The following is a 24,103-nucleotide window of genomic DNA, read 5'->3' as shown; positions in this document are numbered from 1 at the left end:
TATTGCATTTTAAAACTATCTATTTGTAAAATGAATGCTCTATTAGCAATACAACTTTATAGTTATTTTTTTGTTTTCATAAAACAAGGATGACAAGACAATGAGCGAAGCACAAAAATATCAGATGGATAGAATGATGGGGCATTTGGCTGTTCACTAGTCCCCAAAGTTTTATAATAACGTTTATCAACATCTTTGGGGACTTTCATTAAATTTGGATCGGTTGGTTCATTGAGTTGAGTTTCCAATTAACCACTAATTAACCAAGTGTTTAACTACTAATTGTAATCTAATTGGTGAATCATCATTGGGGATGTAGATAAATTTATCGGCCATTTGCTTATACCTTTAGATCCCTGATTATATACTATGCTCCGTTTGTCATTAAGAATTATCAAATTATTTTACTTTTTCAGATTTTCTACTGATACCCCAGTTTGTAACGGTAAATAACGTTGACACGGCGCGCCGCGGCGGTAAAATTGAGTCCAACCTTCCCATATGAGAGTCACCCACCCCCCTTTTCGGAATAGGGTTAAAATGTTACCTGACAGATATAGCTGGCAGAATGGGATGTCTGTACATCATACAGTTCCAGAATTTCATGTCTAACTCGTGTGTTGGCGTTTGTAGTTACTGGATATAACTGGTCACCCTCTATAGACCTGTACCATCTAAGAAATTATTAGATATAAAACTATTATACTAGAAGTTGGTCTATAAGTAATTAATATTGAGAATAGTTATTTAGCGCATCGTATTATAAACAGACTTCTGCGGCCATTAAAATTGTCTGTAATAAAATGCTAAACCTGATTTTTCAGTATGACTGAGAACCGGTTCTAATTCAGTAGATATTTATCGGATTTAAAGCCAAACTATAAATGTTATTTGCAAAGCTGTTGTAAAAAGAATATTTCTGAATTTTCGTAAAAACATTGCTTATAAATAATTTGCGATAAAACAAATTAACGTTGTCAGTCAGTATTTATATTTTTCAAAACTTTTTGTTTAAAGGAATTTTTTTTAAAATTAAAAATGATAAATTTCTCTAAATTTCTGATTGAATTTTGAGCGATTATGACTTAAAATGATTATCTTCAAACAAAAAAGATTTACGAAGCTATTTCTAACTGTAGTTAAAAATCTGAAAGCGACAAAACCTAGTTAAAGAGTAGCTACACTTTTTACAAAGTATTAAGAGAAACTGCAATCTAAAAACAACAAACAACAATCTCCCAATTTTTTTCATGATAAGATTTATCCGTTTTAGCTAAAACTTGTTCGCCCCTCGCCAAAATCAATTTTCCGTTAAAAAGATTATGGGGTGTTACATCACTAACGTAGATAAAATATTAGATAAAGCACAAACATTGTAGTAGCTAAGCATCACTATATTAAAAACAAAAAAATATCATAAAGGCATTGATAAGTTGTTATTAAATTATTCACTCTTGAAAATCGCAAAATATAGCCAAATAAAAAAGTTTAAAATGCCTTATTTTAGGTTAAATTTTAATAGATTTGAAATAGTTGAGTTATCAATATCATGATATTTTGACTGGGGCGCTTAAGACTCTTCAAAAATTATTGGCACTTTAAAAAGCTAATTTTGACTAAAAAAACATTTTGGCAATTTAACTTTTCTAGGTTCGGGATTAATTAAATTGTACTGTTGGTGATAATTATGAGGAATTGATAGGACACCAGATTATGAAAGTTTATATTGGAAATTCTGAGACTTAATTAGAACTATCTTCATAATAGATTTGTATCAGTAGATGCATAATTATTGTATCATGAATAGATACTTTATAATGCCTTAATACGTGGTTTGTATTATAATGATTGGCTTTTTTATTTAGATGTTAATATTCTTAATTATTGTTGGATTTTAAAAGGAATGACAAAAATGCTTCTAATTGTAAAAAGAAAATGTAATATTGAGTAATTTTAGGGGAATACAATTTTATAGATTAAATTTATTAAATTCTTTCTTCAATTTACAAATGTATTAGGAATAATGTAACGTACTTAACATTTATACACATTGAAACATATTTCAATAAACAGAATTAAAAGAATCATTTTATTACCAGTTTTACTTCGGTAGAAATTAAGCAAATTATTGGCAGAAGTGGAAATAAATTGTCTATTATTTGCCTCTATTACGTTCATAATCCATACACTTGCAATTAAAGAGAAAAATTAATATTATGAAAATTCAATTAAACTTCAGTATTTGACATACATGTACATTAAGAAAAGAATATTAAAGGTTAGAAATATGTAAAATGAAAAGATTCAATCCAGTTTTGTTATCCCCGAGGGGATGAAGGCCCGGGATAACAGATTTTTATGATTTTATATTATAATATTCGTGGAAAACTGTCTGCAATAGGATGCTATACATGTTTTTTTAGTAAGGCAGAGAATCAGTTTTAATCTAATGGGTATTTATCGGTTTGAAAACCAAACTGAAAATTTTTGATTAAATTTTCTTTTAAAGCATTTTAGATATTATAAAGACTAGAGTTGGCTCGATATAACTATCTCGCTATTGGCTAGGTTTATTCAATGATTTATTTACTTTTTTTGGATTTACAATATAAAATACGCTTTATATTTCTATAAAATCCTTTCGTGGCATTCTTTTACTAAAAACCCACCTTGTATTGGCATAGTTTAATAACCAATTCAAAATTAATTTAATAACCTTTACAAACTGACATTTTAATTCATACATTTTATTTCACAAATTCACTCTCATTAGATTTTTTTTTTAAAAGACAACATTGAATATGTTTTTGAAAACATGTTGTGTTCATCACAACATGTTGTAACATACACAGGGGTGGGTTTTTATAAAAAGAATAATGCGTTATTTTTTTTAATCTTTCCTTTGTCATGAAATCTATGTACTTTTCTCTGTCTCTCTTTCTCTCCCCCCCTCTGTCTCTTTCTTTCTCTCTCTCTCTGTCAACAATATTTTCTGAAATAATATTTTTCAATTTTATATACTTTAGCATGTAAAGTAAGGCTGTAAAATTAAAATCTTTATCCAATGCTGATGTGGCTCATTTGGTTAAGGCGTCAGGTTTGAGATGTTAAGTTTCAAGGTGAGTGGTTCAAGACTCACCAATGAAAATTTTTTTTCAATCTTATATACTTTGGCATTTAAATTAAGGCTGTAAAACTATAATTTTTATCCAATGCTTATATAGCTCTTTTGGTTAAGGCGTCAGGTTTGAGATGTCAAGTTTCAAGGTGGGTGGTTCAAGACTCACCACTGAAACATTATTTTTTTTTCAATTTTATATACTTTGGCATGTAATATAAGGCTGTAAAACATTAGTCATTGTCTCATGTGATTTAGCTCTTTTGGTTAAGACATCAGGTTTGAGATGTCAAGTTTCAGGGTGGGTGGTTCAAGACTCACCACTGAAACATTATTTTTTTTAAATCTTATTTATTTTGGTACATAAACTAAGACTGTAAAACAATAGTGATTGTCTCTTGCTGAATCAGCTCTTTTGATTAAGGTGTCAGATTGAAGATGTCAAGTTTCAAGGTGGGTTGTTCAAGACTCACCACTGAAACATTATTTTTTTAAAAATCTTATATACTTTGGCATGTAAATTAAGGCTGTAAAACTATAATAATTGTCTCATACTGATTTAGCTCTTTTGGTTAAGACGTCAGGTTTGAGATGTCAAGTTTCAAGGTGGGTGGTTCAAGACTCACCACTGAAACATTATTTTTCTTTCAATTTTATATACTTTGGCATGTAAACTAAGGCTGTAGAACATTAGTCATTGTCTCATGTGATTTAGCTCTTTTGGTTAAGACGTCAGGTTTGAGATGTCAAGTTTCAAGGTGGGTGGTTCAAGACTCACCACTGAAACATTATTTTTTAAAATCTTATTTATTTTGGTACATAAACTAAGGCTGTAAAACAATAGTTATTGTCTCTTGCTGAATCAGCTCTTTTGATTAAAGTGTCAGATTGAAGATGTCAAGTTTCAAGGTGGGTTGTTCAAGACTCACCACTGAAACATTATTTTTTTTAAATCTTATATACTTTGGCAAGTATATTAAGGCTGTAAAACTATAATAATTGTTTCATACTGATTTAGTTCTTTTGGTCAAGGCATCAGGTTTGAGATGTCAAGTTTCAAGGTGAGTGGTTCAAGACTCACCACTGAAACATTATTTTTTTCAATCTTATTTACTTTGGCATGTACACTAAGGCTATAAAACAATAGTAATTATCTTATGATAAATTAGCTCTTTTGGTAAAGGCGTCAGGTTTGAGATGTCAAGTTTCAAGGTGGATGGTTCCAGACTCACCACTGAAACATTATTTTTCTTTCAATCTTATATACTTTGGAATGTTTACTAAGGCTGTAAAACTATAGTAATTGTATCATGCTGATTTTGCTCTTTTGGTTAAGACGTCAGGTTTGAGATGTCAAGTTTCAAGGTAGGTGGTTCAAGACTCACCACTGAAACATTATTTTTATTCAATCTTATTTACTTTGGCATGTAAATTAAGGCTGTAAAATAATAGTAATTGTCTCATGCTGAATTAGCTCTTTTGGTTAAGGTGTCAGATTGAAGATGTCAAGTTTCAAGGTGGGTTGTTCAAGACTCACCACTGAAACATTATTTTTTTAAAAATCTTATATACTTTGGCATGTAAATTAAGGCTGTAAAACTATAATAATTGTTTCATACTGATTTAGTTTTAGTTAAGGTGTCAGGTTTGAGATGTCAAGTTTCAAGATGGGTGGTTCAAGACTCACCACTGAAACATTATTTTTTTCAATCTCATTTACTTTGGCATGTAAACTAAGGCTGTAAAACAATAGTGATTATCTCATGATAAATTAGCTCTTTTGGTAAAGGCGTCAGGTTTGAGATGTCAAGTTTCAAGGTGGATGGTTCCAGACTCACCACTGAAACATTATTTTTCTTTCAATCTTATATACTTTGAAATGTTTACTAAGGCTGTAAAACTTTAGTAATTGACTCATGCTGATTTAGCTCTTTTGGTTAAGACGTCAGGTTTGAGATGTCAAGTTTCAAGGTGGGTGGTTCAAGACTCACCACTGAAACATTATTTTTTTCAATCTTTTTTACTTTGGCATGTAAACTAAGGCTGTAAAATAATAGTAATTGTCTCATGCTGAATTAGCTCTTTTGGTTAAGGCGTCAGGTTTGAGATGTAAAGTTTCAAGGTGGGTGGTTCAAGACTCACCACTGAAACAATATTTTTTTAATTTTATATACTTTGGCATGTAATAGCTTTTTGATATTTTAAGTGACTGTTGGTATAAGGTAAATGTTTAAAAATATTTTTTTACTTTTACCAAATATTAATTATTATCTCAGAGAGTGAATATGATAATTAGTGTTAAGGGTAGATTTGAACCATCTGACCTGAACTGGAACATCATCTCTACCCCTGAGCTACAATGAAAGACATGAAAGAGAGTAAAATTTTAAATTATACTATAAGAATTATGTTTTTGTCTATCTTGTCTTTTTTCACCACTGATAATTGGTCTCCGTCATAGCTCATTTATAGAATGTCGGTTACCTTATCCGTATGATGTGGGTTCGAGGCTCTCCGAGAGGGGCGGGGTTTTTGTAGTTGTTAAAAATTGGAAGAATTTATAAAACAAAAGTTGTCACAAATATAGGTATTAAATAAACAAATAACTATATGTAATATAGAATTAAAAAAGAGTCTCTTATTTTCAAACGTTCGTTACATACTTACATAACTTACTATAACGGAGGTGGAAAAGACATACCAAAGTTACGAATGGCTAAGACACTAGATTACTTACATTGTTTGTGGAACTGGGATTCCTTGACCGATGCAGCCAATACTGAAAAAAAAATTCAATTGTTTTTAAGCAGTCGTCTATGACCAATTCTAATAATTGTTGAAGATTTTTTTCTTTGATCCTACTGCTGCTTTGTCAGACGCAAGGCTTTAATAGTTCGTTTAATTACTCTAACAAATACCCTCGTGCAATATAGGTATATTTTGTGTTAATAAATGTTAGTTTGAATTTAACAAAGCCTTTGATTTTACCGCGTTACTATGAAAATGGTGGTTGAAAGTGAGTATATTTGTTTTGCCGAATGTCTTATCCAAGAAAATGAAAATTTTACCTAACGTTTTGACCAGTACGTAGATGGATTTTAGTGTAGTTACTCGTTGGATATACTAGCCCAGTTCTGTCATACATGATTTCTGAATCTAAATAAATATTTATATAAGTTTAATAACAGTTAGATTTCAACTTGTGTCTAATTAAATATATAATTATTTATTTTATTTAGTAAAAGCATGTGTTTTTATTTCAATTTTTTTATCTTTAACGATCGTAATCTTTAATCATTGTTGAAGTATTAGTTTTAGTATTGTTAAAAAGTCAGTTTTTTCACAATTTAAGTTAAAATACAAATAAATAAAACAATAAAAGAAGTTTCGGCACATTCAGACAATTTTATGCCTAAATATGTAGCTTTTCTTACACAAATACTTTTTATAATTCTATGCACAATAAGAAAATACACATGAGGTGTCATTGTTTTATGTAAAGAAAAGAAACAAATAAAATGTGACATGACCTTACAGACCTTTACCCACACACATACACTATATAACATACAAATGATTCATTATTACTAGATCGTTGATAATTGAGTAGCAGGGTTTAAAATATCCATGTACGAATTTAAACATTGTTGGTAAGTTAGGAAAAGCCCCTGAGGGATTATATATATGTACGAATAAGACCCTGCAGAGGGGGGGGGGGATATGTTTTTTTTAAAAAGGGATTTTACACGAATATCATATCTTAAACTAATGATATGATAAAGACAAATCTAATTGGTGTGTTACATTTTACGCTTGAGTCTATGCTTGTAGCTCTAAAACAACCCACAAACATTCCGGTTCTTTCCCACAAAGTGTCTGTCAAGCACTGAACCCTACTCCTATTATATAAGGTAGTAAGACTTTGTGTCTAAAGCTTAAGATTTTTATAACTATGAACCAATTGAGTTCCCACTTTTAGGGAAACTTCACATAGGTCTAGGGATGGTTTTAGGCTTTATTATTTTGAAGTTTTTGGCTTGTCTTATGCTTTTTTATAAGGTTTTTAATATATTATAATACTGAGCCTCTAGTGAATAAAAAAAATCAGTAGATGGGGTTAGTTTTTTCCCCATTCTTAATCCATGCGGTGGATCTAACATGCGGTTTTATAATCCTTCGGGGCTACCTAATACATATATATATAATCTAACCTAACTTGGCCTAAAGTAATAAACGAAAAAATCCCCCCCCCCATTATTTTCAACGTTATTTAAAAAAAAAGAGGGTGGTCAGGAGGTTGGGGTTAGTGCCTTACAAGGCACTAAGAGGAAAACCGCCAACATTCCTTTATTTTTATTTATGAGCATAATCAAGGTGAAGCCATAATCCGTGGGGATTTTGGCACCAACATACTCAACCCCCCAGGGGTTAAAGGTCAGTCAATAAGACATATATCACAATTCTAATACTAATAAAAGAAAGATGATTTTATATTACACCTTTAAAATTTTGTAAAATAAAGTTATTTTCTAAATGGGTAAATAGCAGTTGTATGTCATTTTAAATATTTCGACAATTACGAATAAAATAAAAATTATAAAATTAATACCAGCTTTATTATCCCGATTATTTAGCAACTTAGAGCTAACAAAACATTTTCTAATCTCATAATTTTTTATTTCTCTATAATACGATCACGCATTATTAACATTTTTCTATTCAGTATCTAAATGCCTGAATAACAAACCGCAATAGTATAAGAGTAATATAATATTTATGAATGAATGTAGATCAAATTTTCTGTGCGACTTTTAAGGCCTTTATAAAATCTATCTTTTCATAGTCCTCGGAAAAAAGTTACTTTTCTTATATATGTACATATATCTGTACTATCATATAGCGAATCTGTTTTCAAAAGGGTAGGGGAAGGCAGAAAAGTAGCATGATATCACTTAGAACGTTAATGTAAAAATAGAATAGCCTAAAACCATACCAGAACCCTTGTTAATCATCCTTGAAGTGGAGAACCCAATCGGATTAGTAATTAACGAAATTTTCAGCTTTAGACAAAAAAAACCTGAGCACTTTATATAAGAGGATAGTGTTGCGGATGCGGAATTGGCTATTTTTGCTTTACAGAGAAGCCTCATATAGATTACAGGCTAATAAACTAACATGTGGAAAATTTCTAACCGACATAAATTATTCCGTTGAAAAAGCTTATTGTAAACACACAAAAAAAACATTAATTTCAATAATAGTTTTATTTGCAATTTAGAAAGGTAACATTTTCTAATAATGCCTCCTTGTAATGCAGCAGGAAAAGATTTATCCCAAAGTTATTATAAATTCTAATAGGACAGTAGAGTTGAAAGGTTCTTCAAGTATAAAATGTACTGTGACACTATGAGAACAAGATATTTTAGACCAAGTTGAATGTAAGATTTATGCCCTGTGAGCCATTATACACACATACCACAATATAATTTTCAGAGAGGGAGGGGTAAATGATGGTGAAATCTTGTAGAGAGGGTACTTTAGGCTGTTTATTACATTGGTCGCCAAAGTTTTATAATATTTTTGATTGGATGGTTCAAAGTTGATTATTTTAAGTTTCAACCATTAATTGTAAACTACAACATTGGTAAATTTGTGTATCATCATTGGAAATGTACATCAATTCATAGGCCATTTATATATCCATGTGGTGAAATCATTCTGCAACCTTTTCTTTCTTGAATTATTTATCAGCCACAAACACAAAATTAACAAAAAAGTTAGTGGGAAACATTTTTTTAATTGCCCATTGTCCTATCCCTGTATAAAACAGTATAATTTTGCTCTGCTTACTTATTTTCTCACTCTCCCTTCTTCCTACTTTTATTATCATCTTTGATCAAGAAATTGGTGAATCGGACTAAATATTACTTGTTTACTATTAAACAAAAGTAATAACATGTCTGTCTGTCTGTTTCACTTACACATGTTTATATTGTCCCAGTGACGGTTTGCAACCATTTTGGAGGTGGGTACCTCCGCTATCCCAGGAGTAATTGGAAGTGAAGGGTAGATTAACATCCCCCACCCCCTTCACTCAACCTCCAACCACCCTCCTTTAGGAGGCTTCTAGGGGCGTATCTGCTAGTATAACATAAAGAGCAAAATTAAATTATTTAAATTCTCATATATATTGATCTGTTGCTATAAATCGATTGTCCATCTTTTATCAAAATATTACCAGCCTGTTATTGCCGCGATTATTCTGGACATATTGAATAAGCTTTACTTCTACTAATATAAAACAATATCCTGAATTATTTGAAATCTCCTTGTACATTTTCCTAACACTAGATTTAAATTTGTTTTATTTCAGACAATATCAGAGAAGAAAAATTCTAATGCATATTTACCATTCACTTTATCTATAATCACTCTCCTCTTTTTCTACTTTCTTTTTCTTGAGCCTAAATAACTTAACCAAATTATTTCCTTCAGCACTTTTGATACTGCAATTTCTATACATCAAGTTCATGAAGTTTTTTTGCTCAATGAAAGGGAAAAATATAGTATTACTTGTATTTAACTTTATTCCATATCCATTCTCTTTCTTTTCAATGCTCTCTTTTTCACTGTTCCAAATTATTTCCTTTACCACTTTTTAATACTTTCATTAAGTTCACGTGGAGAGGTAGTTATTTTTTGTAGCAAAGTGGCTATTTAAAATTTGGACAAATTTTCTACGTATATAAAACTTTAATAGTTGATAGGGCACTTTATTCTTAGGCTGTGAATCCATTAAACTATTCAACTGTTAGTGAGATTTAGAATGAAAATAGTACTTAAAAGATGCTATGCATACACAAATGTAATGGTTGATAGGGCTCTTTATTTTTAGGTTTTTATAAGTAAAGTATTCATGTAAAGTGAATTGAGGGATAGAATGTATACCAAACTTATAAAGATGCTACGCATACAAAAATTTAATGGTCGGTAGGGCGCATTATTTTGCGGGCTGTATATCAAGTAAATTGATGCTGGGAATGCCATTATTTTAAGGTTCTATATAAAGGTTAGAATAAAATTAAATTTTAAAATATAAGGTACTAAAATTATTTGGTCTAAAGCAAGTATCTCTGAAACATAGGGACTATATGGGTTATAAAATAGTTATAAACCTTTTCAGGACCTATGAGAAGCTACACAATAAAGGAGAACCATATCTGTTTAGTGGTTAGCGAGATCATTCTGTACACACACACACACACACATACAGACAGACTTAGAGACACTCTATAATCACTAAAGCTTAATGTGTCCACCCTGAATACACAATCCTGAAATATTATGGATATTATACCACATTATATTATTATCATAAAGCTTAATATGCTCACCTTAAATATATAACCCTGTTTTTTAAAAAAAAGTACTATAATACAAATATGCCTACTGCAAATACATACCCATGAAATATTATTGGCATTATATTACATTAATTATAACAGTCTTTGTGCCTGATATTATATGGAGGCTTAATATACCCACCTTGAATATATAACCCTGGAATATTATGGGTATTATACCACATTATATCATCATTGGCTTTGTGCCTGATATTATATGGAGGCTTAATATACCCACCTTGAATATATAACCCTGGAATATTATGGGTATTATACCACATTATATCACCATTGGCTTTGTGCCTGATATTATATGGAGGCTTAATATACCCACCTTGAATATATAACCCTGGAATATTATGGGTATTATACCACATTATATCACCATTGGCTTTGTTCCTGATATTATATGGAGGCTTAATATACCCACCTTGAATATATAACCCTGAAATATTATGGGTATTATACCACATTATATCACCATTGGCTTTGTGCCTGATATTATATGGAGGCTTAATATACCCACCTTGAATATATAACCCTGGAATATTATGGGTATTATACCACATTATATCACCATTGGCTTTGTTCCTGATATTATATGGAGGCTTAATATACCCACCTTGAATATATAACCCTGGAATATTATGGGTATTATACCACATTATATCACCATTGGCTTTGTGCCTGATATTATATGGAGGCTTAATATACCCACCTTGAATATATAACCCTGGAATATTATGGGTATTATACCACATTATATCACCATTGGCTTTGTGTCTGATATTATATGGAGGCTTAATATACCCACCTTGAATACATAACCCTGAAATATTATGGGTATTATACCACATTATATTACCATTGGCTTTGTATCCGCTGTTGCATAAAGGTTATTAACTTGAAAACATTTTTAAAAATCCAATTTTTGAAAATTATTTTTCCTTTTTTATGAAACTAGATTTTTTCATAGGCGAATCTTTTCTACAGCCTTTAGTGTGTATGTATATAGAAATTGTGATAAGCTTTGAAACTCTATGTTAAGTAAGGTCACAATTTTGAATTTTAGCTTTTGATATACAATGATTTTTAAAATCATTGTCATTTGCTAATAATTATAGAAATTATAATTTATTATTTTCATTTTTCATAATCATTCTTCTAAATCATATTTTAACATTATTCTAGCATTTTATGCTAAAGTCAAAAAAGATTTAGATTTATCATTTTTGCAAAGTACATCTTCGACAAATACAAGAATCTAATCATAATAAAAATTTAATTTAATTTTTAATTAATATTACATTGATTGAATTCTTTTCATTGAAAAAGCTATCAGAACTAGGATGAAAATATCTCAAGATAACAAGATTTTCAGGAGAGCTTTAATATTATACGAATCAAAATATCTTATTTCTTTCATTTTGATATTAATCAGACATACAGATGTTAGTTAGAGCAGTAGAGATGCTATGCTCCACCAAAAATAAATTTTCACCTGTAACAAATATTGTCGCTTGATTGCTACTATAAACTTCTCCTAAAATATATACATAAATGTTGTTAAGAAAATATGTTAATTTTAAGGGTTGTAGACTTCTTTTTTGTTGTATTGAGTTAGTAAGTTTGGATCATAACTTCCTCCCTGTGGTTGATAAGTTCAATTTTTAAAAGTTCTACGCTGCTTATTTCCTATACATTCTATCAAATTTATGACTTTTATTTCATTATCCAAGAAAAAGTATTTATAAAATATGTTTTTTTATTGCTCAAAACCGGTTCTAATCCAGCAGAAATTATTAATTACTGACCTGTAAGAATATTCTGCGCCACACACATGAACTTGGTGTACTCGTCAAAACTTGAAATTTGGTGCACCACAAGGTGACCTCCTTGGCTCAACTCGGAATACTTGTCCTGATAGTCACGGATAAAGTGATCAGTTTATGAATTTGAATATTATCTTTTTTGATCGCTTTGCCAAGTCATTTTTTGTATAAAAGTCAGTATTTTTTTTTCATCAAGATCCTACTAAATCCCTCAACTCTTTAATTATAAGCCCCAAGAAGATAGGAGCGAATTTACTAGTAACATAAAATTTAATTTAATTTAATTACTGTACAACATGAAAATTATGTCAAAAAGTAACATAGCAATAAAAAGCTAATAATATTCTATATTTTATAGAATATTTAAAGTAGAAAATTGTAAATTTGAGAATGATATCTTTTAATAAAAATAAGTAATGTAACTCTCATAACACTTATAAATTATTGTCACATCATCCTTGCCTGATCCTGTTGGTTCCAGCCCACTCGTCTGCCAGATCCATCCAGCCAGGAGATTAACTTTACATACCCCTGGGTGTGTTCTGGTATCTCACATCTAAAAATAGATAAAGAAGGTTATAATACTTATTTATTGAATAGTTCTTGATATAAAAAAATAATAAATAATTCTTAAAACTTTATTCAGTATCTGTGAACAACTAATATTATTAGTGGTTTAAAACAAAGAATATGGCAACTGCATGTTTGAAAACAAAGAAGAAGTTAGAAAAGAAAAAAGAAGCAGAATTCCAGAAACACAATAAAGTTAAACAAGGAGGATGTCAAAATAAAAATTATTTTAAAACAACATTAAAAAATATATTGATTAATTAACAAATTGATGATTTATCAAATTATAAGGTTTACCTAAACTGCTTTGATCACTCTAAATACTCATATATAATATGGCTTGTGGAGTAATTTTTAATTCAAAATATTTCAATTGTATGCTTTGAATATGCAAATATGCATAACAACCTAAACTATAGTTCTAAAAAGTAGCAATATTGCTTTTCTATTTTACATTTTCCCTTTCATTCCTTTGTAGTCCATTCTTTTGTAGAAAAATTCCACAAAAGGAATGTGAAAGTGAGAATTAACAAGGACAATCTTATGCTATGGATGAATAAATATCACATTAATTTTAAATATCATGATTTTGAGAAAAATATCCCTTGGCGCTTGCCAAAATGTATCAAATTTGACTATCTTAATACCCTATTTCAAACATTTATTTAGACTAGCCTTATATAAATGATGTTATTGATATTCAGTGGTTAAAATATTTTTATCCACACTATATTTTCAACATTGATACTTATGTTAAATTAAATGTTATTGCTTATTTGATTAAAGTAAAAGAATAGAGGGGGCACATGTCATATATAACTCTACCTACAAGGTTACTTTCAATAGGGACTTTGAATATCATCGTAAATATAAACACTTCCAAATCATAAACTATTGTAATTGTGGATTACAACAATGAACATAGTTTTAAACAGGAAATTTTAGAAAATATTAAGGAATTAGATACTTCATAATAAAGTATGCTAAAGAAGAGCTCTGCTCTATAAAAAAGAGAATGCAACTTGAATTCATTCTTCACCTTCTTATACATGTAGAGTGTGGCACAAAGAATAAAGAAATAAAAAATAGTTTGTTAAAATAGGTTAAACAGTTTGCAGGTTAACAATACTTCTGTTTATTTTCATTAAATTAAATCAACATGCCTTCGCACCTAGACTTTAGTGTTTTCTATTCTCTATTTTTATTGAAATAAGCAAATTATATGTATTGAGACAGCACATTCCCTCTACTCTTACTATTAAAGTCGCACATCTTACATAGTATCAGGAAATAAAAATAGTAATATCTTTAGTTACAATGCGGTTTGGGCTGAGATTCAAACCCATCACCTTTCCAACTATAAGCAGATGTTACGGTACATAGGTTGTCAGTCAGTCTGTCAATATTTAGGAACTAATTGTTTTAAAAAAATTTTCAATAGATCAAACTTTCAAAAAGATTTATTCAGTCTAACAATATATCACTTTACCCCTGATTGTGAACCATATGGTGAAGTGCACATTTTTTCTTTTTCTTTTATACAATTTACAAATGTATTTTGGGTATGCATTTCAAAACATTTCAAAGCAAAATTACATAATTCTTTTTATAATCCTTTATACGCCTAGCAGTTAGCGAGATTGTTTGACAGACACTCAGATAGACCTCTTACGTCTTTTATTCATGAAACATTTGATAGATAAGTCATTGATTTTTATGAAAAAATTCCGCATTTAGCAGCTAAATGTTACATAGTAGGGGTTATAGAATGTTTAAACTTTCTTGAAATCTCCCATAAGCCCGTACTATTCATTCTTTATAAAAATAAACTAAAAAAAGAAACTAATAAAAAAACTTTTATCGCACACCAACCCAAAATAAATCACAGGGATCTAAAGGGATAAGACAATTTCCGATAAAATAATGTACATCCCTAATGATGAAACACAAAATTACCCCTTTTGTAGATTACTGGTTGAATCGCTTGGACACTCAACTTAATTAATCAACCAATCGAAATTCAATAGAAGTCAACAAAGTTGTTGAACAAGAAAACATTATTATAAAACTTTAGGTACAAGCTTAATAATCACCCCAATTTCTTAAATCAAGTTGCAAATTAGAATTTTAGTCATTTACACTGGTATAGTTATTTCTTGCATCGTATTATAAACAGCTTTCCGCGGATATAGAATGTACAATTATAAGATTAAAACCAGTTTTTTACATATACCTCGGCACCTCGGGGCTAAAAAAACTGGTTTTAATCTTATGATTGTACATTTTTATATTCTTAGAAATCTGTTTATAATACGATGGTAGACATAGTTTTTTCGTATGGATAAGAATCCGGTTCTTATTCACCGGATTCGAATGAATACGAGAAAATAAATTAATTCATCCTTTGTTGTTCTTTCCCTGTACCCCTGTAGTTTACATAATCATAACCCTAGCTGGCCCATTTAACTTTAAAACTTTTTGATGAAAATTTAACACACAACACAAACACAGAGAATAGTGCATCGAGTGGCCACAATGCAAATTTATGACAGGGAGGGAGGGGGCATTAGACTTAAAATTATGCAGGTACTCAAGTTTTAAAAAAAAATTTCATGACCGTTGGCCCAAAATTGGATACTTTTTAATTAATAATTGTTATTTGTTGATTCTTTTCAACACATAATTTGATCTAGAAATGTAATTATGGTTTTTATCTTATCATAGTTTTATTTTATTGTTCTTTTCTTTTACCATAAATCCTAGAAAAAAGGAACAATACAAATTAAAAAATATACCAAATAAGATTTGAAAGGCTTAAAGAAATATTTTAAATTTTTCATATGATACATATACATATATATATCATACATAAATGAGATAGTTTAACAATAAGGGTAAAGTTTCATTTTTCATTAATAAAAGATGAAATATTAAATTTTAAAATTTGTTGTTCATTGTTAGATGTACTTGTATAGTCGTGTATATGGGAGGGGCTTAAAAATCATTTGAAAAAAGAATCAATTCAAAACCATTAAAACATTTAGTACCTAACAACTTTTTTTTCACTTTTTCAATGTGTTATTCCACTTTTTCTAGCTTTTAAAATAAATATAACACTTCGTCTGTCCATCCGTTTGTCCGTTATGGTTAGCTCCTTTCATTAATTTTTATAATTTTCTATATAATCTTCATGCCGATTCTTAATTTTTTTAGAACAACGTTTTAAAGTATATAACTAAACGAGGCATGTCTGTAATCATATCATAAAAATGAAAATACGTCCTTTAACTTTATCCTGTAATTAAGCAATTTTGCTCCAAATTTATGTACATTTTTGTTTAGACTTATAAATTAATGTTCTGCTTTTTAAGGTCTGACACTATACATGACTTATTATTCGTTTGTCTTCTGATTTTAGAGCATCGTTTTATGGATGTTGTCATCCTTGTTAAGTTATAAAGAAAATAATATGTAAAACTTAAACTTAGTTGAGGGGGGGGGGGGTTGAGGTGAAGTCCCCAAAATAAAAACTTTGTAGACGCCCTTGGAAAAAGACTGAAAGTAGGTACCCTATCTTCAGACAGGAAAGAATTCACAAGATAGAGATGACAAAGAAGAAAGAAAGAATAGAACCAGGTATATACCATCTTTAGATAATTTTTTTTTCAATTAATTTAAAATTTTGGTTTCGCCTGATAATGTTAACTATAAATGTCGCCTTTCTAGTACAGCGGCAGTAAGAAACTCGTTTAACGTCTTTTGTTATGGAGCATGTGCTACGAGCATACTTTATTATAAGAGTTTGTCCTAATATTAATAATGTATAACTGGCCTTAATTATGGAAAAAACATAATGGCTTTGAAACCTTTTATTTAATTTCCGCTTTATTAGAGCCGGCTCTAAGCCAAACTAAAAAATCTAGTATGGCATTGTATAACACAAATTTTCCACAAATATTAAAATTAAAACCATAAGCTTAATTCCAGCATTTTTAGCCCTTGCCTTCGGTCCCTCGGGGCCAACAAAACTGGTTTTAATCCGTAGAACTGTCTATAATACGATGCGGTAAATAACTATTCTTTTGCATCGCAGTATCCCTTATATTACTGGGAAGGTAAGTAACACTATTGTTAAGAATTTAAATTTGTTCTCTCTTCAGAGATATGAATTTGTTCATACCAGGGATCTAAAGGGATAAGACAATGAACGATAAATTGATGTACATCCTTAATGTTGTTAAAACAAAATTACCCCTTTCTAGATTAGAATTATCAATTGCAATGTTTTAACACTGTTAGTTTAAACTAACTAAAAAATTAAAAATTAAAGATTAAAATCAAAAGTTGTTAACCAAACACATAAGAGATGTGTTTATAAAACTTTGGATAGCAGTGTATTTTACAGTCACCTCCCTCCCTGATTCTATAGAGAGATGTGAATTGTGACAAAGACATGAATAAGGAAGCAGATATCAACAGGAATATGGAGAACCTGGCTTTCAGGTTTTTTTAATGACTAAATTTTAATATTTTCTTTGTCCGTCTTAATCTTTCACTGTGATTGTAATTAAAACAAGGATGATAACATCCATAAAAGCGTAGCTCTGAAACAGCAGGACATCAACTCTTGTAGAGTGCAAAATTAGATAAGCAGACATTTATTTTTAAGTCTAAACAAAATTGTGCCTAAATGTGTTGCAACATTGCTCAAATACATAATTCATTAAAGAAAAATTGTAATTTTTAGGATTTTATCATTGAGATTCCTTGCTTAAAATAATGTACCTTGTCCTAAGAATCATTATGCGAAAAAATCAGAATATTAGAAAAAAAGTTCTTTTCAGATGCTATTAAAGATAAATAGCTAAATGTTTTTTTCTGCAATTTACTTTGTCTAATCCATGCATCTAGGGAATTTAGATATCTGTGGTGAATTATTAACTCAAAACCTATCATACCTTTAATTCATGAAAATAATATTCTATTAAATAAAAGAGGTTTCCATACAAGATGAATGTATAAACTATTCTATTATAAGTTTTACAATAACAATGCTATAGTTGAAGTTTAAGGTAATTTCCTTTTAGTATAAATAAAAAAAACTCCCCCCACCCCCCCTTGTCTTGACTTCTATCATAAATGTAAGACAGTAATTATAAGGAATAAGACAATGATCGAAAATTTAATAGTTTGGAATCAAAAAATTAAAATTTAATATAAGTTTTTGTGCCAACGAATAGATTACGTAATTTAAAAAAAAACTTTGTGTTCCAGTGTAGTCTTTAGTCCAATGTACAAAACATCTTTGAATCAAGGAAAACGAGATAAAACCACCAAAACGCTTTTTTAGAACGATATGACAAGAAGCAGGGATTTAAAGGGATAAGACATTGGCCGATAAATTGATATAGATCCCTAAAGATGACAAATAAAATTACCTTTGCTGTAGTTTATAATAAGTGGCTGAAACGCTTGGACACTCAACTTAATGAAAGTCCCCAAAGTTATTAGGCCAACGAATAAGAAAATGGTATTATAAAACTTGTGGGACTAGTGTAATAAACAGCCCAATCTTCCCATCCTTCCTGGGGAAGAAGAGGGAAGGAGTCCAATGGTCCACTAACACTTGGAGGGATTGTACCAAATTTTCTTTGTGCACAGTAGACACATAATTTTAAACAAAATAGAGGAAGGGGATGAATAAATTTTAAATATCATTATTTTCTTGGCTTTTTTCCCACTACTTTCAAACTCTTAACAAAAGATATTTCAATCTATATAGAAAAAAAATACCTAAATTTTGTTCTAAAAAAGGTTATTTTTATAAAAACGACTTTGGAACTTGTAAGCTTAAAAATCTGGAATTCGCCCTACCCTTACTATGACACGCACCTGGCATAAGATCATTGATAAGTCTTTACATTTCTTCGATTTGTAATTAGAGTACAGTAAACTTCCCCACCCCCTACGTTTATATCAATCAAAATTTGTTTTGGCGCTTTCACATAAAGTACCTTGTTGGGCACTAATCTTATTTTAAAATGAATTGAAAATAAGGAAGCGGTGATTTTTTGGTTGTTTGTTTATTACTGTAGGCTAGGTTAGATTGCATTATTTTGTGTACTGGGTAACCATGAAGGATTAAGGTAACTCAAGTATACGCCTCACAGGGCAAGAGCTCTCTGTAAGAATGGATATACCCCCTTCCCCTTTATTTACAATGTATTTTAAAATTTCAGTGTGGTTATCTTTGCTCTGCCGGCACTTTGTGTGATGGCACTATTACTTCTCTGTATCAGTTATTCTTATTTATAATTTCTTGAAATAACTTTTGTGGACATTGCATTAAAGTAAAAGAATAGAGGGGGCACGAGCTATATGTAACTCTACCCAAGAGGCCGAGATTCAATTGATATCAGCCAATAACGTCGAAAATATAAACACAGCCAAATCGCTACAAAAGAGCATAAAGCAATTTGCTAGCAGAAAAAAAGGTCAGGTAGTTGTATGGGTTATACATCTATACTTATATACATTTATCAACATTGCACCCCTGTTCTAGAATCCATATATGACCTAATCATATGATTGAGTTCACTCCCTTGGCAAAACAATTTATGTGACTGTGCTTTGGTTGGTCAGTAAAAAATTGGTCAAATAATAGAAAATACATCAGCAATGGTAAGTGCCTTTTGTTTTCATTGCAAAAACCTGAATTGCACACACACACAACAACAACAACAACACGCACACACACACACGCGCACACACACACACTACTAAAAATCATACACACACTTCATCTCTTTATCTCACACACACACACTAAAACCCACCAACGCATACAGACACACACACACAAACAAACACTAACACAGCCAGACACAATTGATGTATTAAATAGGAAGCCAAATAACAATCATATTTTTAAAAAACTATAATGAATATCCATTCTTTTGAAAATAAGAGAGACATGCAAATAGCATGACATGTAGAGTATCTTCAGATTGAAAGAGTTATGCTAAGCATAGTAAAGTGTATTAAGATAGGGGTCTCCTCACATAAACCTTTATGCCACATAAATTGTATTTACTACACAAGCTGAGGATATTTTCAATTTCCTCAGCGACCAGGTTCCAAAGGCTTAAGGCACTTTTCTAGAGTAGAGGTTACTTTTTTTTGGATAAAGTACTGGGTGTTAACAAAATATAAAGTCGTTCAAATTTTTATTTATATACTTAAAAGCAATTATTTACATGTTTATGAGGTAAAGCTAAATAATTTAGGTTACTTTTGTATTTCCAGGATGAATAGTTTCTCAAATATTATGTCAGCTATTTATCTACGAGAGGGGAGGAACATTGAACAATTGCCTTTTATTTATACTATTGTCCAAAACTTTTATACAAACTCTTATTTAAATCTTGAATGACTGGTTCAAACTAGCAATGACCAAAATACCTAACTAATAATTGTCACCAATTTGTCACCCTCATTCTTTTAAATCCCTTATAAAGTGTAATATACTTGTTGCAGAATAGGTACACTTCTATCAAAGCAGTCTGAGAATGTGGAAAATTTGATTCAGTTATTTTTATGATGTTATTATAAGAAATTTTATCGTTTTGGTGCAAGATATAAAGACTTTTGTCTAGTATAATCAAGTTTCAATTTAATTTATTTTATAGTTATTAGTGGCTAGTCCCAAAGCAAGGGTTAAGGTTTCCCTTACCATCATTTCAAAAAAAGATATATTCTACGATAGGGGGATTCACTAAATAACTACGATAGAAGTTCCATCCGTTTTTTAAATCAGGCCATACTGGCAGACATAATGACATAAAGCTGCTTTAGTATGTATTTAGTTGGATAGAATACGATGAAAGTATAGTAGATCTAGTAAAGATGGATGTACCTTTAAATGATCAAAAGAAGTATTAAGACTTTAAAATCTTTAAAAAAAAGCAGTATCTACAAGCAAAAAAACCTTTAACAAAAGCAAGAAGGGTACTTCTAGCGAATCAACTCTACAATTTTAGTTTTTTCACCTGAGAAAGGCACTATTTCCTCTGTGGGAGTAAACATCTTTCACCCTCAACTGTATTGTCTCTTGCAGCACAGGTTGTATTGTATATCTGCAACGAAAAAAAAAACTTAAAAATATGTCAACATCCATAAGTGCAAATGTGACCAAATAGATGGTCAGACAAACGAACATTAACAAATATAAAGTAACAGCTTATTTAATTTACAAAATTAACAAAATTTTCCTTTAAATATATAACAAAAAAAGACTTAAACAAAGGATGCTCAATATGGACATTTTAATTATAGAGCAGCTTCGCTTATAAAATTGTGTCTAATTGGCCTGGGAATCCATATTTGGAGAGATAAATACAACTTTGCTTTACATTGATAAGTTGAGCTGTAATTATTATTCTGGGAGAAATAAGGTCAAGAGGTCCAAATTTTGCTTTACATTGATATGTTGTGCTGTAATAATAATTCTTTACCTTGGAGATATAAGGGCAAGAGGGCCAAACTTTGCTTTACATTGATATGTTGTGCTATGAATTTCTGGATTATACTCATAGGACCTAAAAAGAAAGAAAAATCATTTAAAGAAAAAGCTTTGCTGTTATCATATCAATACAGGAAATGTACCCCAAGTTATTAGAACGCGTAATTGTAATATTTGTAGACTTAAAGATCAAAAAAATTTTCTTTAAAAAAAGTTGATAATAATTCTTTAACACGACCTAGATTGTTTATAAATGGGGGAGGGTGGGGATTTAAAAACCCTCCACTTTAAAATCAGGTGAACCATTTATAGATCTAGGTAGTATAGACATAGAGCCAATCTTGTATACTAAAAAATGTTGCAATTTGAAATAGTAGATATGTATACGTGGATGATATGACATAAGAAAAATTGTTGTAAGTTTAGGTTGCTAGCATGGAACTCATTTATTGCTCAGTTCGTTTATCTAGAAGGAGATTAGGGTATGGGATAAAGGGGTGGTTGGGGGGGGGGGTGTATTGTTATTTCATCACTTTATTAGAGAACATGAAAATGTGGTATAACGTCCAAGTAATATTTTATCCAGTTTTGAAATATATTTCTGGTGCAACATATGAAGCATAACTGTCAAATAAATATGAAGGTTATGTGTAAGAACATATGTGGGTTTCATATTAATAACAAGCATCAAAACATACAAAATAGCGCTGAACAAAAATAATACTTATTACTTTTGACAAGCTGCTGAATAAAATGATTGCGCATTGTTATTAACTTATCAAGTCATATTTGCTTCATGGACAGACATAGACAACTCATAGTTGAAAGTATATCAGTGTTTTCTAGCTTCTACCTAACAACATTATACTATTAGCATTACAGACAGACGAAAGTTGTAAGGATAAACAGGCAGACAAAGTGAGTTACAAATCAGCAATGCTAAAAAAACACACGTAGGTCGGTCTGAATATTGGTGTTTCAATCTATGCTTTAAGCTAATAAAAAATCCTATTAGCACGGACGTCAACCAGGCGGACAAAGTGAGTTATAGAGCAGCAATGCTACAAAAAAAACAGGTCTGAATATTAGTGTTTCTATCTATGGTTGTAGCTTACAACATGGTCCTAATAGTTCGAAGGACATACGGACTTTAGATGGACGGACAAAGTGATTTATAGAGCAGCAACGCTACAAAAATATATATGTAGGTCTGAATATTAGTGTTTCTATCCATGGTTGTAGCTTACAACATAATCCTAATAGTCCGAAGGACATACGGACTTTAGACAAACGAACAAAGTGAGTTATAGAGCAGCAACGCTACAAAAAAACATATGTAGGTCTGAATATTAGTGTTTCTTTCCATGCTATTAGCTAACAACATAATCCTAATAGTCCTAAGGACATACGGACTTTAGATGGACGGACAAAGTGAGTTATAGAACAGCAACGCTACAAAAAAACATAAGTAGGTCTGAATATTGATGTTTCAATCTATGCTTTAAGCTAGTAACAAAATCCTATTAGCACTAAGGACATACGGACGTTAGACAAACGGACAAAGTGAGTTATAGGGCAGCAACGCTACAAAAAAAACATATGTAGGTCTGAATATTAGTGTTTCCACCCATGGCTGTAGCTTACAACATAATCCTATTAGAAAATATATAGACCAGAACACAGTGGTTATTACACAGTACTTAGACAAGTAAATAGACAAGAATGTACCACTCTAAGTATTGGATGATTAAAAAGACGACTCTTATTAAGATAAAGACGATATTTACAATATCTTGCTTTGTTGTAGTTACAGCATAATATATAATGTGACTTTCAATTGTTGAGTTTATGTCTAGCTTTTATTGCTTCAAAATATTAATCGATACATGATATAGGTTTTAAGAAAAGAGAAATGCCTAGGTCACCAAAAAAATAAAAATAAGACTGAAAGATTTAATATTTTCTTCGTCATACTATTTTGTTGTAAGTTTTAAAGAATTATGACAGGAAAAAGTGCAGTCAACCTACTTATATAAAATACTATGTAAGCTAGTAGTAATATTGCAGGATTAAATTGTCCCCAAACATATGTGTGGTGACTGCTGCTACTGCTGGGGGTAGCTGCAATTTCAATTTATTTTCTGACCACAGCCAATCTTTATGGTTAGGTCAGTTCTACCAATTATTTCAAGAGTATGGGAGGAAATAAGGAAGGCGAAGAAAGGAAATTTGAAATGCAAATTTTTGAACAAATAAATCCTTATAAATCAAGATGTATATTTTTCTCTGTATCTTTGTGTCTGCAGCTTAAGATCTCGCTAACCGCTGGACCAATATGGTTATCGTTTACAGTGAAGAGATGGTTTGTAAATATTCTGAGGGAGGGTATCAAGGAAATGGGGAATTTTTGTTCTCGAGTAGGCACTTAGAGGAAATCAGGGATCGGAAGCCTCACGTAAGCCGCGTGTAAGCCTCAGTGAAATCGTGATTTTATCACTATAAAATTCAGCTGGATGTATAAAACGGCTCTTAAGCAGACAATCCTTCTTTCTGAAATTTTTTTTCTGCTCACAAGCAGGTTTAAAACTGAGGCTTATGCGCGGCTTACGTGAGGCTTCCGATCCCTGGAGGAAATCCTCCGTTGTTGAATTTAAAGCCT

The 24,103-nt window shown here is 30.7% G+C and overlaps 1 protein-coding gene across 2 annotated transcripts in view; it reads right to left on the bottom strand.

The window, feature by feature from the left end:
- LOC145319827 (cell adhesion molecule Dscam2-like) overlaps positions 1-24,103 on the bottom strand; it is a 181,333-nt gene that overhangs the window by 129,772 nt on the left and 27,458 nt on the right. For both annotated transcript variants that reach the window (XM_080162204.1, XM_080162195.1), the window contains exons 5-12: positions 21,437-21,520; positions 20,972-21,058; positions 12,816-12,909; positions 12,336-12,441; positions 12,023-12,064; positions 6,187-6,274; positions 5,856-5,897; positions 548-674 (exon numbers count right to left, since the gene is read on the bottom strand). In XM_080162204.1, the coding sequence (XP_080018330.1) occupies positions 548-674; positions 5,856-5,897; positions 6,187-6,274; positions 12,023-12,064; positions 12,336-12,441; positions 12,816-12,909; positions 20,972-21,058; positions 21,437-21,520 (670 nt within the window). The remainder of the gene's footprint in view (positions 1-547; positions 675-5,855; positions 5,898-6,186; positions 6,275-12,022; positions 12,065-12,335; positions 12,442-12,815; positions 12,910-20,971; positions 21,059-21,436; positions 21,521-24,103) is intronic.

The sequence above is a fragment of the Acartia tonsa genome, chromosome 1 (genome assembly GCF_053477335.1).
Source record: "Acartia tonsa isolate MP-2025a chromosome 1, ASM5347733v1, whole genome shotgun sequence".
In the NCBI taxonomy this organism is placed as follows: domain Eukaryota; kingdom Metazoa; phylum Arthropoda; class Copepoda; order Calanoida; family Acartiidae; genus Acartia; species Acartia tonsa.
Note: the sequence above shows the minus strand (reverse complement) of the source record. Positions and strands in the feature narration are given on the sequence as shown.